Source organism: Trematomus bernacchii, unplaced genomic scaffold, assembly GCF_902827165.1.
Source record: "Trematomus bernacchii unplaced genomic scaffold, fTreBer1.1, whole genome shotgun sequence".
Lineage (NCBI taxonomy): Eukaryota > Metazoa > Chordata > Actinopteri > Perciformes > Nototheniidae > Trematomus > Trematomus bernacchii.
In genome coordinates, this window is record NW_022987973.1 from 17,078,760 (window position 1) to 17,096,208 (window position 17,449).

Consider the following 17,449-nt stretch of genomic DNA (forward strand, 5'->3'; position numbering starts at 1 on the left):
GTTCACAGACAGCTGTTTGGATTACATGAAGACTGAACATATTTGATTAGTCAAGATGTAGAACAGTTTTATGGTCTAACATCATTTCTGTTATGGCACTCACTGCCTGTCTCCCCTCCCTGTTGGTGAAAAAGACAAATATGTTGTGATGACACTGCCAGACTGCGCATTTCATCATTTCCTCAGTAAGTCAGGCTTGTCAGGCTTCATGCATGATGAAGTGCCTCAGTGACTTCTATATTAGATTCCAACACAGAGTCATTAATTCATCTTGTTTCCATTCTTGTCAATCCTGGAAGACCTCCCACCTGTCAGCCCCTGACAGGATGAAGGTTGCCGTTACCTTTTACCGTGGAGCGAGCAAACATGTTTTCACAAACTGAAAGGACCTTCAAAGTTTACGTTTCCCTCACTTGTCTTGACTTTGTCGATAAAAAAAAGCCATAAAAATGTTTTTCATATTCTCCTAGTAGATTGCACAATTCAAACTTTTAAGTGTGTATATATATTTTCTTTTCTAGATCAACACCCACAGTCGCTCATAAACTTGCTATGTATCTTTGATATCTTCCCATATAATGCCATGCAAACCCTGTTTTGAGGTTTTCATTGTGAGACACATCAATCAGCCTCGTTTATGATCACATTCCCCATTTTAACCCAATAAAAAAAGCAAGCGAAAGATTTAAAGAATTCATGCTGTGGTTTTCATGCAACATGCACAGCCACTTAAAAACAAAACTGAAGCAGCAACCCTTAAAGCTGAATTTCACAATGCTGTAGGCTGCATTAGAGAGATAGAATAATCTCTTTTTCTGTGAGCCATAACTCCTGAAGTGCCTTTTATTAAGAGTGATATCGGGGGCTGAACAATGTTGTTTGGAGGGAATGTGATAAAGTGGGTCTTGCAATGCAATTCAATTGACGTTTGATAACGGAGAGTGCAGATGAGCGGTATAAGCATCTGTCTCTTATGTAACTAATTGTTGTTTACTGCCTGTGAGTTTCCATGGTGTTGCCTCCGCACATGAACTTGCCCGCACATAACCAATGCTATACCAGTGGGAGATGTTTCTCCTGTGCTAAATCCTCTGAACATGTTGGCCCAGCAGTGCTCCCCAGTACACCAGAAGGAAGCGCTCCACTGATTTTTTTAATCCAATCTTAAAGTAAAAAATAAACCCTGAAATTGGATGCATAACACTCAAATAAATGAATGTCTAGTTTTTTTCAAGCTTTAATCTAGCAAAAGAACATTTCTGAAGAAACATATCACATGTAATCCTCATATCTGAAAAAATCTGTATTTTCGAATTAAACTGATTTAGCTATTTAAAACATACACCTGTTCAAGTAAATACAATAACCCCACGATGAATCATACAGTTTGTAAAAATTCAGTGTTTCTACATTTGAAATCATCTGAGAGGGAAAATATTTAAGTTCCGTGAATACTTTACGGTTTTAAATGTTAGAATATAACCTATAGTGTGTAGGCTGAACAGCAGTATTTATTTTAATGGAGGAAGCCCTTAGAAAATATCATCCCTCGAAGCCCTGAAACCTTTAATTATGGAATTAATTACTACTTGCAGTGCAGCACGAACATAAAGAGGCTCTGAACTGAATAAAGCATGTATTGAAAATACAGCAGGGAAATACATTTTAGACCTCGACCTAGCTCACACTTCTGAAGACAATATCTCTAATACACATTATTGCCTTTTCTGGACTGCTTGATTCCCCCGACACCTCTCCATTCACACGGAGTCTGAGATTATCATTGACATTGATTGGATGTCTTCACACTTTGTATAGTGTACTCTTCTTCCTGGGCTTGATCTAACACTTCATTGCCTGAAATTGGTCTTTTTTGACTCAGCAAATTAGATTTTTCTCCGTCTGATATTGAAATTCATAACAACACCAACAATAGGGCTATGATTGTTCTGTCGATGGGTTCATGAGGGAAGACGATGTTGAAAGGGAAGGTGATTGGTACATGGTCATAAACTAGTGAATATACATGTGTAACTGTCAGTGCATGTATAGGAATTATTTGGACATGAAGTGGTTTGATTGACTTTTTTGTGTACCCAATTTCCTATTTCCTTTATCCTGATTTGTGTACTTCAATTTCAAGTATTGACATCCGGCATTACCACGAATGCCTTTCACCAATCCCCAGAGAATGTGTGTGAACTGTTTGAGTTCAGAGAGGCAGAAAGAAAGAGAAGTAGTGGAAACAATTGCCTGGTGAAATGAGAGTCCCAGTAGTGTCTGTGTTGCATTCTGGTCAACTGGTTCTGCCATCATTGATCACTTCCTTCTTATTGTTCATGATTTGAAAATGAATGTCAAATCTGTAGAGAATACCCTCACCAAACATGTGCTGCTAATCTCCCATTGTTCTGCTACCACGCTCTATTGTAGATGTGCCAGACACATCTCCAATAACTCCTGTTTATTGGTCTTTATGTTTTTCACTGTGGATTTTCAAATGATTGTTTGATGTGCCAGCAGGGGGCATTATGCACAGCTGGAAAACAGCCCAAGTGTCTGGTCAGTCCAGAATAGTACAAGGAAAATAATTGGCTCTGTGTTGAGTAAGTTGCATCATACAGGGTTTAGCCAGTTTCCCATAAATCCTGTATGCAGTACTCGTACAGTCGTTACTCCTTAATGTTGTTAATGTCTTTTAAAGAGGATTTGAAATTGTAGCTATTGTTTTTTTTTTGTCAAGGCAAAGATATGCATTTGAAGAATTTCCATATAGACGGTCTTTAGCATCAGGCCTTCAGCATTTAATTTGTTATCTTCTCTTTGTGATTACAGTCGTCATTTCGGAGATCAATTGGTTTGGACTGTTGTGTTATGCATGGATATTGTTGTCATGCCTCTGAATCATAATCTACTGTTACAATACATATTTACATAAATAGTATTTATACATTAAACTATGACGATAAAACATTCTTTTGTAAAATAAATCAGTGTTATCAGTCCTGATTAGTCAATTAGGGTAATTCATATTATCTGTTGGTACAAACAGATTAGATGTTATGGGGCAGAGGTGAACTAAATGTGGGGGGAAGCGGCTGTTGGATAAAATTGGGTGATGAAAGTGAAAACGTTATTTGTCCTTTTTCTCGTAACACTCCACATTCTCACCGTGGAGGATGGTTTAGTTTATGTTGCCAATCTAAACACATCACTTTTTCTGGCTAGAACCATATAAGGAGGTATAGCCCTCAGGGCAGCTCAAACATGTGTGCCAGTTTCAATGTTTTCTTGAATTACTTAAACTGACTGCTTGAAAATGTGTAACATAGAGCACTGTTGTATTTCTGATCCAAGGTGAAGGCAGCCATTCTGCAGCCAGTTACTAATTAAGAAGAATCTAGAGGGAGATCCTTAAAGCCCTCTGCATATTACATTAAGCTGCTCATTGTTATTCTATACCTGATTTGAATTAAGAATAGTAGAAACCCAACTGTGTGATTTAAGGGCACGTGCATGTGAAGTCTGAGGCGTAGCAGACAGTCGTAACGCCTGTACCTAGCTCTCTGCGGCACAATTCCTTTCTGCTAATCTCCATCCAGTGATGGACACATTTATTCATTAGCATTCATACGATTATAAGCTCTGCTGGCAAAGCCATGCAGATGATGTAGGGTTTGGTGAAACTAATAAACCACTACTCACAAAGGAGGCATGGTGCCATAAATGTTAACCTCCAATCACCAAAATGTTCTTTGCATGCACAATACAATGAGTCACCTTTTCCTCTCATTTATGCTTTTTGAAATGAACAAAGAAACTGCTACCGTTAGCCATTCTTGTGCGCTGACCACTGAGACATTATTGCTCTCCTGCAATCATTTGGCCTCTTCACACTCTGGTAATAAGTGTTGAGATTGGCAGAACAGCACTCCTGTTCAATACGTGGTGCTGAGCAAGGGTGTGGAAAATGAAGCTCCCATCAGGTCGATTTAAATGGAGAATTGTGATTAATTGGAATCGATAGTGTTGGCTTGGACACCCACCATTTCCCAATCTACAATGCACTGCCTTAACCCACGCTCAATGTGTATGTACACTTAACAAACACCCACACATATTCAAACATCATAACATGCATTCACTTCATGCCTTTGTGAATTATGATCCACACACACACACACACACACCTTCACACACACACGCACACACCAGAGTTCCCGTTAGCCGGCAATTACCGGACTATGACCGGTAAAATATGCTGAAGACCGGCAAATCTAAATCTCTCCGGTCAAAATTATTTCCCGCAATACCGCATCAGTTGCGCCACTTATGTGACAAACAAGAATAGTATGTGACAGACAAAAGAGTATGTGACAGACAAGAATAGTCAATTATAATGTCTACACTTAATGTGGAGAAAGAGATGTCCTGTATGGGTTGATTGTGCGTTGATCTGTTGGTAATGCCTCGGGGTTCCGGTGGGCATGTAAACAAATGCATAATGCTGCGCTATACTTTGTGGCCTCACCCGGTTGCATAGCGACGCTTATTGTTTAGGTGTCTTTTAATAATCAGGTAGTCATATCATTAGCTAGAACTAGCTAGATCTGATCGATATGGACATAAACGCGAGTAAAGTCTAATCTGACGGGAGAGATCAGCTGCTGCTGACGAGTCGACACGCATCTCTGCATGATCACCTGCAGCGGTGAGCGGAACAAAACACACACTTCAGGTTAGAATATCACACATAGCTATTTTAATTACCTCTCAAACTACCTAAACTAGTTATAGATATGTTTAGTTTTACTGTCGGGTCACTCATTAATGGATCCGCGAGCTGCATGATACTGGCGTGTTGTCAGGAGAGGGGGAGAGCGCTCCGTTTATTATTCCCGTGTTATTGTAAATTACTGTACACTTTTGAATAATGTAGTTAATCTACTATAATTAGTTTGTTTAATATCGAATCATATCAATTTGTTTCAAAGCTCAATAAATAACATAGAAGACCTTTGACCGGCACTTTTCTAATTTTGTCCGGAAGATTTAAACTGTAACAGACATGTTGACCGGCAAATAATTATTCTAACGGGAACTCTGGTACACACACACACACATCCTTAAGACACCGCAAACTGATGAACTCAGCCTGATGGGATGTGAGGGGCCTGCAGGAACAAAGGATTAGTCGATTGAGAGCAGGAGTCACTGCAAGCTTAGACAGAAAGTGCTCGCAACACCTGAAGATGTTTCTCTCCTCTCTGCAAATGATCACTCTATGTGGAACGAAATTGGCTTTTCATGTCTGCTGATTACTCCCAGTTTTTCCATTGTCCTCTTTGGGCAGAATGTGAAGTCACAAGATGTTACACAAACTCATAGTTTTATCTCGCTATTGGATCTTGAGCACATTAATTCATGGTCCTCAACCTTATCCTTTGCAATGTTATTGTTCCATGAGACGGAGCACCTCCTGAAGTTTTACGTTTCAGTTAAAGCTAGGTTAAATGTCAGTTTGTTTAGAGCTTACCCCTACAAAGTGTTCATTGTGCTTTGTGGACGCAGTGTAAGATAATCTATTTCTTTGTCTGTCAATGTTTGTTGGGTAGGACTAGACAAACATATCAGCTAGCACGCAAAAATACCTCACGAAAGATCACAACAGTACAAACCTTAAAGACTTCAGCTAATCATCGTATACTCCATCCTTTATTTAATATGAGCCACCCTGTAATGTCCACCTATTAATAAATGAAGTACATTAATACGTCCCTCCTTAACATCTGAGCACCCTTACTATCAAAGTTGAGGGAGACGTATACACAAAACTATATATGGTTTTGCACTCACAGAAGTCGTGAATATCATCAAGAAAATATAATTAATTTCTGTGAAAGATAAGGAATCTCCTTCTCGCACATAAAGACGATGTGTGAGCATAATCTACAAAACGTGCATTTTATTTTATTTTTTTAAACAGTGTTTTTCTTAATGAATTTCTATTCAAAGCCTGATATATATCCCAGAATTCCTCCTTAAATTGGCGAGACTGATTACTCACCCTGCACTACAGCTGCTAATCATACAAATAACAAGTATTTGATTAGCTGGGGAGCTCAGTAATCTAAATGATTCAGCTCAGGCTTTTTTTTCTACCCTTGTATGATTTTACAGTCGGGGATTGGCAGCTCTGATACAAAAGTATCAGTACTGGAATCAGCTAAACCCATATTAGCCAAACTATTGTGTGGAGATATTCTCAGAAAAGATGTGTGCATTGGCCCGGGCCAGACGAGAGTCTATAGCTGTTGGGGCCTTATCTTAAAGTGTGATTTACCATGGAGCCATTCTTGGCAGGGGATTTAAAATGGCTGTCTGTAGGTGAGAGAGGGCAGAGACGACAAATCATCACTCAGCATCACTTCCTGCGTAACAACACAGTTACAGCAGAAAAACTTGCACTCATGAATAGATAAACAAACATTAAAAACCCTATTTTCCCCATCCTCCATAGTCTCACTTTGGTACCCACTCATTTCTCTCTCATTTATACACACACATTACCAAGGAGACAACTTCAGTCTGCCCAAAAGCTCCAGAGGCCCTATATGGTAATAACACAACATGATGCTCTTTTCATTGTGGACGGAGTGGCCTTCCTACTTTTTTTAAACACAACTCTTCCTTCTTCACTAATAAAGCCAAGAATACCATTTGCAGTTCACACATTGTAATTTGTATTTAATTGAAGCCATTGTTTGCGATTGTTTTGAACGTGGCCCGCGAGTGTTGGTTTCAGATCAATGGTTTCAAACGCAGGAAATAATTATTTTGCGTTGAGATGAAAGTCTGGGTACAGCAGCACAAACAGCCTGTGGATCCAGCCTTTTTTAATTAGTGCTCTGTGTCTCCTGCTCTGCGTGGCACATTAACATCGCAGATAAGTGTTTGTGCTGTGCAACTGTGTGTGGGAGGTTGTGTGTGTGCATTAGATACCAGAGGTCGGGGTTGGGTGTGGGTTGCATATTCTGGCCCCTAAGATCTATCCTGGAAATGGATTGCAACATGCTGCTTCCAGTCCTCTGTTATGTTTCGCAGATCTGAAGATTAGATCTTGTGATAGTTTAAAACAGACACTCCAAGTTTGTCTAATTTCCCTCGCTGCTGTGTCAAAGGTCCCAGATCAGTCGACTTAGTAAGGCTTTCTTTAAATGCAAAAATTCCTTTGCTCTTACTAAGATGCTGATGCTGAGATACTGAAATCACCTTTTCAGGACCTTTAAACACCTAAAACACCTCTGACATGTTTAAAAAAGATTTGCTATTCTCCTGACATTGGAAGTAAGTGCTGGTTTTACATCTGTGTCTCTTCGCTGTCTTGCAGGGATGCCGCGGTTCGCCAGCCAGCCAACTCCGACCACTGTGCATCTAGGGAACAACCAGGTGATGGCGTGTGAGGTCAACTCAGATCTGATACCCTTCACCAGGTGGGAGAAGGACCGCCTGCCGCTGGAGATGAGCTCAAGGCTGGTCCAGCTGCCCAGCGGAGCCCTGGTGATCAGCAACGCTTCGGAGGCAGACGCCGGCCTGTACCGCTGCATGGTGGAAAATGTGGGGTCGTCGAAGTCCAGCGACGAGGCCCAGCTCCAAGTAGTGCCAGGTAATTTGACCTGATACAGTTTAGAAATGTTGTCCTGTGACAATGGAGAGAAGTGAGTTTGTATTGCTAGGTGTAGAATAGCTTAAACACATCTACAGTAAATACAATTTTACATTCTGTTTTTAGCTCATCTTATTCTATTTTACATGTATATATATTTACTTCTTACGCATTTACCTTGCTATGTCATTTTCATTTCCATAACTACACCGTAGCTACTGTGCATCACCCCAGCAACAAACTGTTCTGTCTGCTGCCGTCTGGCAGGCGGTAACTCAGCATCTGGACTAAAACCACCAGACTCTGAGACAGTTTCATCCCACAGGCCATTCGACTATTAAACACCGGAACTTTTTAAAGAACATCCATAAACATTCATCTGTTTGCGTCTTGCAAATTATTTATCTATCTATCGTATTCCATCTACTTGTATATAGACTCTTCTTGCACTATTTCTATTTTATTTGTATTTACTTGCACATCTCAAAACATTCTCTTGCACTATTATATCTGTTTTATTTGTTTTATGTCCTATATATATTCATGTTGCACTATTGAAGGAGCCTGGGACTTAAGTTTTTCATTGACATATCTACACCGTAGCTAATGTGCACATGACAATAAAGCCTTGAATTGAATTGAAACATGACAATAAATCCTTTGAAACCTTCAAACCTTGAATTGAAGTTGTAGAGCACTCGTTATTATTAAAATACAATTAGGTGCATCATTTACCTGTCAGCTTTGGGTTTCTCCCTACCTTTAGCGTGAATAAATCTGCCCAACTGTAATGAGAGAAGGGTGAATGCCAAAAGGAGGGGTACGGCTCCCAGTGGGGTTATCAGTAATGCCACAGTAACTCAGTTGCAGCTCAAAAGGGGGCTGAATTCCATTGTGGCAGTGTCTCGTCTCCAGCCTCTACAAGTTTTATTTACTGAGTTGTTAAGCACCAGGCTCCTGGCAGCACACAGAAGATATTAGAGGTCATAAATCAGACTACAACAAGACCCCAGTGGGGGTCTTTATCTCTGGATGACTCCTGCATGGATGTGTTGTTGAGTGGCAAAAGGCTGGATGCATTCCGACGGAAAACTCGTAAAGCTGTGTGAGGAAATTGAAAGACATTTTGTTTGGATGCATGCTGGCAGATGTTAGAGCGACATAAATACATTTATGGTTTTTTGGTTTTCTTTTAAGTCGCAACAAATCAGCTTAAGAATAAAGTAACTTGGGCGTTTGCGGGGGAGACGTTTAGAGTAGGAGATGGGCTTGGAGAAGAATATTTTATACATTTCTGTTTCTGAACTTAAATCTTGGTTTAAGCTTTAGAGAATTATGATTTAAGATAATTTGATAGTGCTGAACTCATCTGTATGTGCTGTGGTCAAACGTATACCCACACATACCCCGTGGTTATTGCTGGATGCAGTTAGTTGCAGCTGCAATTATATGGGATCACTTTGAAGTCCTAAAGAGCTGCGAGCTCGGCTGTCTCACACGTCAACATGGACATTATTCATCTGACCGGTCCTGGTTTGGGTGTCAGGACGGACTGGAGATCCTCTGAAGTTTATAAGACAGATGACACCCGTCATGTAGAAGGCTTCTACTCTGCTTCATTTACTCACCCCAACCTGATCCTCAGCCTTAACCCTGACATTTTTTTTTCACCATTTTAGAAACTGGAGAAGAGAGGAAGCTGGAGTTCCTGGTGCAGCCTGCAGCGGTCTCTAAGGTGGTGGGGGCCAGCGTGCTGCTGCCCTGCGGCGTCATGGGTTACCCTGCGCCACACATTCGCTGGATGTTTGGAGACAAGTTGCTGGAAGAAAGGTACGAGCATGAAATCCGTATTCATCATCTGAAGAATTAAAGAAGCCTTAAAGGTCCCCTATTATACTGTTTTTCATCAATATATTATAGGTCTCAGATATATACAAAACATGTCTGAAGTTTTTGGCTCCAAATACCAAACAGATCATGCATTGTAGCATCCCATAAACCCCTCTGTTTCAGCCCTGTAGGAGGAGATTCAGGTGATAAGGTGGCCAAAATCTGATCAGCTCATTTTCAGACAGGTTTTTATCCAAATGAATCAGGACAAAAAGAGAGAATCTTTTTTCCTGATACTCTCAGAATCTCTTAACGCAGAGGGGACACATATTTATGTATAAAAGATACGAGAAAGTGGATTTTGCATAATAGGTGACGTTTAAAAATGCTACAGGTTTTTTGGGGGCATAACTCTGATGTTATTCAAACCAACCTTCAAAATCACATTTAGCTTTCACATTTAAATAGTTAGCTAAAAAGATAGCCACAGCTGTGTTCCCTGGCTCTCACACGTTCCTACCTTTTTTTTTAAAGCAACACAGACCATAATGTGCTGCTCCTTTGTACCCGGGGCCCCTGGTCTCCACAAGCTAACCTGTTAGTGCTGGCGCCTGCTCCCCAAGGTGTTAATGCTTTTCTGCCACTGCTACTCAGAAGCCTCAGAGGAGCCCGGATGTGCCAACGGAGCCCCTTCAGCTGGGAGACCAGGCTGCAGGGTAGCCAGCTGAGGGGAAGTTCACAAATTAAAAGCAGAGAGAGAGAGAGTGTCACAGCGCCTGTGCGCTCACTTCTCTGGCTCTCATTAGCACGAGCGGAGCAGCTTAAATCCCCCAGAGAGAGTTGCCATGGGCTTGGGAAGTTTGATTCTCACCAATTAAGAAAGCACTTTGTTGACCTAAACTCTGTGTACCGGTCCCGGAGAATAATAACTTTGCAACTTGTGGGGTCGACAGAAAAGAGCTGAAATAAGGCTCATTCATCTAAATCCAGCCACACTATGGGATTTCTACCTTCAGTGAAATGAAATGTAAGGTCACCACATTGGCAACCACAATGGTCCTGTGGGGTGTGAGCTAGCATAACTTCTCCCAACCTTTAGTTTCAAGCCCAGCACTACATCTCAAGTTAAATGTCTAGGCTAAAAGGTGCTTACTAATCTTCCTTGTATTAATTACAAAACGCTATTCACCGTGCATACACGCCCCTTCAGGGTACCTCCACTGGCAATTAACAAGCGTACTCTGAAAAGCTAAGGAATTCTTTGAGATATTGAAGTGGACCTCCATGCTCCTGCCTCCAGAGCAGAAATGGATTGTGTGGCGAATACATTACCGCCGCTGTTCTTTTGATTTTAATACGACATTGACAATTAAAAAGAATAGCCGTGGAACTTTCTCTTTTCTCCTTGAGAGTCTCCTGTCCCTCTCAGGCATTACATGAGAGATATAAGAGCTTCTGTCAATTAAAAATCTGTGTGGCATACAGTCTAGGGGAGAGAGAAAGGCAAATCTGCAAAGAGTGCCTAATTGGTCTTTGGTGCAGAGCACAAACAGGGCCTTGAAAGTGGCGACGCAAAGCTGTAGACATAAGATGAAAGTTTATATAGATGTGTCAAAGCTACCAATTGAAGGCAGGGTGACTCACTGACAGCGGGGATTATCACATTGAGCTTCTGCCGCTGGTGCTTCAACTTGGTCATGTCTCTGGTTTTCTTCTGTCTCTCTCTCTCTCTCTGTTCATGATTGCTGGAAGCCTGTTTTATTTTTAGCTGCAGAAGAAGGGCAACATTGAACTGAGTACCATGGGTTTAGACCATGCTGATACTTGGATGTCTACGTGTCCTCCTCTCTGATACCTTTACAGTCCTTCCTCTTTCTGACTGACTCCTCAGAAGTACTTTAGGACACTTTTAAATCCTTCAAAAGTCCTTTCAAAATGTGCCATATAAGATATTTCCTTTATGAGTCTTATAAGTCTTTTGAAGAGTCTCATTAGTACATTTTTCATAACCTTCCAGAAGACAGACATAGGTTGTTTTTTGTGTATCACCTGTCTATATTGCCATGTAAGACTTCAAACTCTTTGATGTCTGTGATGACAGATGGGGACAGAGCAATAACCTGAAATGGAAATTTAGAACAGGTGGTTGTCTAACTCTCAATTGCGGAATAGTTGATTTATTTCTTATAAAGTGCTGTCTATGTCTCTTTAAAGCCCGTCATGATGGGATTATACTACACACTGTTTTTGTCTTTTGCAATGGTAAGACTAGGCATCATCAGCTAGCAGTCCTTCTCATACATTTAGGTGATAGAGAAGGAGACTTCCCTTTTCCATCTTACACCACTACAAACAATTGTTCATGTATGTAAACATATATGATTGAAAGTAAATCCAGAACCATCGTCCCTAGAAAGGAGGGTGCATACATATGGTGTGCAGATGGTGATGGTTACAGGTTCAAAAACACATTTCTTATTTTTCTTTGCACCAAATTGTTTTTAATTATTTGTGTGGATCTTCCTAAAAGAGGTCATAACAACGCTGACATCCTAGTCTTTTTTGGGGGGAAATCAAGATGCATCCTATGCAATGTTTTCCTAGATTAAACGTAAATTACCTTAAATGTACACACAACAATTAAACTGGCAATAAGGATGCCCTGTGTTTGTCCAGTCAGACCACTAGCTGGTTGATATTGTATAGTCTGATAACAGCAATGTGTTTGTCTCATTGTCAGTGTGACCAATTAGATGTTGGTTGTCTAATGACTGTTTAGTGTAGGTAAGTATAGTTTTTAGTAGAGATGTAGGGGATGCTGCTCACACGATCTATTATGCTCTCTTGTGTGAAATTATTCAGCTGAGGTATCTCTCCACCGTATCTCGAATGAAAGATTGATATTGCGATATCAATTTACACTTTGGCTTATTCTGCTGTGACATGCTGTTTATGTATTCACCCGATCCTAGCCTCCTATTCATTTGGCCTCTGAGCAAGTCTATTGCCAAGGACACCAAGCTCTCCATTTATTTTTGATTAAGCTCAGCAGCACCGTGACAGTATATGCAACACTTGAAGCTCTTCAGTCAACATGTTGAAAACGCATTCTTAGCCAAATGCCCTGTGTGTCATCGATAGCAGGAGCCAGCGGGCACAGAGAAGCATTCCTTTGGACTCCTCACACATGGTCCTGATGACACTCATGAAAAGGGCAGTCATCTTTTGTTCTTGGGAGTATCGCTCCTAAGAACCATCCCCTAATAGAATTCCCCAGCAGTCAATAAAATGGATGAATTATGCATGTCCGCCAGCAACAGCGAATTGACAGAGCATGTAAATCAACTTCCTTCCGAAGCCTCCAAGCCATCCGTCTCCTTGTCTTGTAGCCTTCATTTAAATATGATTGTGTATATTGCATTTACTTGTGTATAGAGAGAGATGCACGGGGTAGAGAATTTGTTTGCAATTGGACTATTATTGAACTGCAGTGTAACCTTCTCTCACATATGTCTTCCATACAAACACACACACACAAATCACCTTATGCAAAACTAATACATATACACACACACACACACACACACACACACACACACAATGCTAGATACACACACATACTGTAGGAACACTTCTGGCCATGGGAAGTGTTTTTCTCAGTGGGCTACCATGGGAACCACATGAAGGTATGAACATGGCTTTAACCCTATTGTACATGCTAGTCTATATATGTTTCACAGTAAGAGCGCAAAATGTAGCCGAGTTTCAATTCTAAGCTCTTATAGTTTTACCTATTAGGAAAACTGTATATCAGCGAACAAGATTTACTTTTAAAAATATGTTGCTTATCCTTTCAGAAACTATTTATTTTCCATAACTCTACTTACAATTGGTCTTGGGCATATGTGTTAAGTTCCTACTTTAGTTTATATTAAGTGATCTTTATTTTAGAGTACATAAGGTATGTTTTGTTACTGCTAATACAGTCTCAGAGTTGTTTTAAAATGTCTCATGTATCACTGGTAGAGGCAAAAACTGCCTTTCTGTAAAAAACAAGGCAATACGTTATAATGGGCTTAAGGATTATAACTGTATTGTGCAATGATATTACCAATTTACAAAGAACATTTTGCAGTAGAATTTCTTAATAGATCACAATACATTTAAAACCAATGGTACTTTAAAAGCGGTTTGAGGATTGTGTTAGCTGGCAATGCTGCATGCACACACAGAAAAAAGTGTTTTTCTAATCTTTAAAAGGCAGCATAGCCGACCAAATGCCTCAGCCATTTAAACATTTCTTCCAAGATAAGAGTCCTTCAGATGCAATCATCCATGATTGTCCGTACTTTTGAGTTCTCCTCATCCTTTTGAGTGCAGTTCAGCATCAGCTGCTTGCTTTTAGTTTTGTAACTCTCAGTTTAGTTTTCAATTTAAGTTGAGGACATTCTGCACCCTTCTGCTCTTTACATGTGGATTTCAAATGGCCAGTGACATAAAAAGACATGGAGAGAGCATCTGAACCGTTCAGCCCGTCAGAGATACAACCTATCAACGTTAATGGCCTATGATTTCACTAGATCCTTTCTTCAGAGTGACTATTAGTGAGGTTGATGGCAAATGTCCGACACATGCTGAGCTGTAACTCATCCTGCAATAGCGAAATGATACACAGTTCATAGTCGCTGTTGGGATGTCAGTAAAAAACACATACCATACCACAGAATACATCATTTTCTTCCAATCCTAATAATGTAGAGGAAAAGATGTATGATAATGAAAGTAAAACTGCCTGGCCGTTCTATTAATTGAATCCTGTACAACATCTTGGCATATATATAAATATATATATATACATGTTTCTTCAATTGTGTTTGTTTTTCGTTTGTTTTCCCTTAGGGGTCTACTGGATCACATGATAATGAAATGTGTCTCTAATTTGTTATCCCCCCTGCATGCTAATGTTGTGGGCATAACATTAGAAACTCCTACTTATATAATACAATGCAGTACAAAATCTGGCTCCATCAATACTAGACTGTGTCAAACCGAACATTTAAACCTTTTGTAAAGGTATAATCTGTGGCTGAGCTGTCCAAGGAAGGGTTAGGATCTATGTGAGTTTGATAGAAACTGGTCTGCTCCACATGTTTGCCGCATTGAGTGAGGTGGGCATGCATGTGAGCACACACAGGAGGCTGAATCTGCTTAGGAATGGACTTTTCTTCAACACTGCTCATGTAACAGATGGCAGCTGCACAGTGGGTTAAGGTAATGGACACATTTTTCCTGGTGAGTAGGGCTGAGAAAACAAGACAAGCAACAAGGTATTCTGGCAGAGGAGCTCTTCTTTACAGTGTCTCTCAGTCTCTGAAACATCACAAACACACACTGGCTCTCTTCAAAGCCTGTTTCCTGTCATACCATCTATTGTTGTTTTGTGGGTTCTTGTCATATTGTCTTCTTTATTTCCATGTGACAATTGAGGATAAGAGGATTACACTGGATGTTGGCCATTGGGTAAATCTACTGTTTGCTGATTTTTTTTTGATAATTCCACAATAGGTACCAAGAAAAATCTTCTTTAGTCATACTGTAATTACTTGTAAAAGCTAAAACGGTGTGGCATCCTTTTTTGAAATAGACAATGAGTCTTTAATCGCTGAAGCCTGCACCTGCACATTGTCTTTCACAGAATAAAACAACTCTCCTTCCTGAGGCCGATCAGCAGACATTTAATCTGCTGGAGTTGTATAAACGTGACCCGGCGCGGGACACAGGGTTTACATGTCTGCAGGCGCCCCAAGGGCCCACCAGAGCCATCTCAAAGTATATTACGCAAGTTATTGGCGGCAGGCTTCATCCTGCTAATCAAACGATTCTGATTACTTTTGGGGACTTTGGTTAGGTAAAAGAAAAACAAACAATAAAGTCAGGTATGCAAGAGCTGATATTGTCTCAAGGGCCCTGCGGCTTTCCATTACAAGCCAGAGGAATACCAATATGTTTCATGGTTGAGTCACTTGTGTCTGTGCTGTTTGCACCAGGTTGTTGATCACATCGATTTGCGCTTTTTTCTTCAGTAATTTATTTCCTTAGATAGTCTAATTTATTCCTTCTATCCTTAGTCGCTCAAGTGTGTTCCCCATAGATTTTTTGAAGTAGTACTAGTTTTTTGGAGTCCTCCTCGGTTGTAAAAACATAATTCAAGTTCATGGAGCTGTTATTAATATGTTGTTGTCAACAGGGAGAAGTTACATTTTAAATTCCACGACAGTGGAGGGGTTTATAGACAAAGAGAGAAGGGAGGAAAGGAATGAGCAACAAAACAGAGAAGGAAAGAGATGCCTTGCTATCCATTAAAAGTCGATCCCCTTTTTGTTGTGACAATTGTGACTCCACCTGCCATGCGCTGGAGATGACCCATGCCCAGCCACTGTCACAGTACCACTGAATGCTCAGTGACAGCATACTGCACTGCTTTCATCCACCCACCCACATACACACACATCCCCACACTTTAGTGATCTGAAGCCTTTCCCTCGCCCAGGTGTACTGACTCTGTGTTACGGAAGGCTGAGTCACCACTCACACATACCAAATGTTCTCTTGGTCCCAAAATCCCTTCTCTGAAGTCTCTGTGGCTGCCGCTGCTTTCAGAACTCAATGGCAGAACGGGGACAAGATTGTGTCAGAGGCCTCGGCCTGCATGTTGACTGCAAACTCTCAACATCTATTCCTCACCAGCTAGGAAGGAGGATGCTGTCCTTTCCGACTATTTGAAACTGAGAGAATAGTTTTATGTAATAAGGAAAGTCGCAGTCTACATATTTAACCACATTTGACTGCGTATGTGTAACTGAACATTATATGTCAAGTTCGCACACCACTACAATTTGGAAAGTTGTAGCTGCTAGAAATGGAATTAGTAACAACATTGACACAAAACCTGAAAGAGCAAGGCCAATTAGGAACAATGCGCCTCTTGGCTTGACACATTCACACTGTCATTTTCACATTGCGTGTACGATTTGAGTGTACGTGTGTGCATCTGTCACTTTTTATCTCGTTACAAAATGGCAGTGGCATTGGTGAGCTAATTTAACAGCCTGTTGTAGGTGAATACGGATGTAATTAGAGCCTCACATCTCTCACCGAGGACCTGGAGCTAATGCAGGAGATATCCTTCATATCCTATTCCTTACAGCAGACACCTTGTCTTTGTTTAAATTACCACAAGTGCTCCTCCACAATAGCACAAGTTGTCTAGAGCCCGTTCAGCTCAAACCAATTTACTTTGCCTCCCTCCCTCATGGTCTATAAAGAGTAACGCGTTCTTTGTTCAACCGAGCACTTTTAGCTGCTGCTGTTAGATTGACTTTCTCTAAAGCAGAATGAGAAATTGCCTGGTGGTTTGATATTAACTGTGTGTTCCTCTTTCAAGTAAGAGAAGCTGTCAATGCCCTTTATGGCGCATGCGGCACTATAGGCCAAGAGTCTGACTAGTTGTCCTGGTAAAGCAAACTGCAGGAATGCTTGGCACTAGGAACTCAGAAATGTCTTTTAAAAGGAAATTCTCATTCAGCAAGGATTCGACATGTGGAGCCTTTCAGCAGAATCCGCTAGCTCTCTAATGTGCACAGGGAAATAGTCAATGTACAATGTTCTGTTATGTTCCGCCGTCTTAAAAGCGAAAGAAAAGGCAGCTGCTGACCTATGCTACATATTTTTCCCCCACCTTGAAGACCCAGGGCATTTTCTGTCAGACTTCCTGCTGAGTGCAATATATTTTATGTGGGTTGTTCTTTATTATTCAATCTACTGCTGTCAGAATTGGCCCAGTGTGCTGTTTAATAGCTGTTTGAGACTCACTAAACTGAGTTTGACTTGTGTTTCCTGTCAGTCTTACTGGGTCAACATGTCATTTTTGACCTGCTCATGGCCTGAATTAAA

The 17,449-nt window shown here is 40.7% G+C and overlaps 1 protein-coding gene across 1 annotated transcript in view; it reads left to right on the top strand.

Annotated features, from left to right (window-relative positions):
• neo1a (neogenin 1a) overlaps positions 1-17,449 on the top strand; it is a 152,819-nt gene that overhangs the window by 80,482 nt on the left and 54,888 nt on the right. The window contains 2 exon segments of the mRNA XM_034116507.1: positions 7,391-7,666; positions 9,346-9,496. Coding sequence (XP_033972398.1) covers positions 7,391-7,666; positions 9,346-9,496 — 427 coding nt within the window.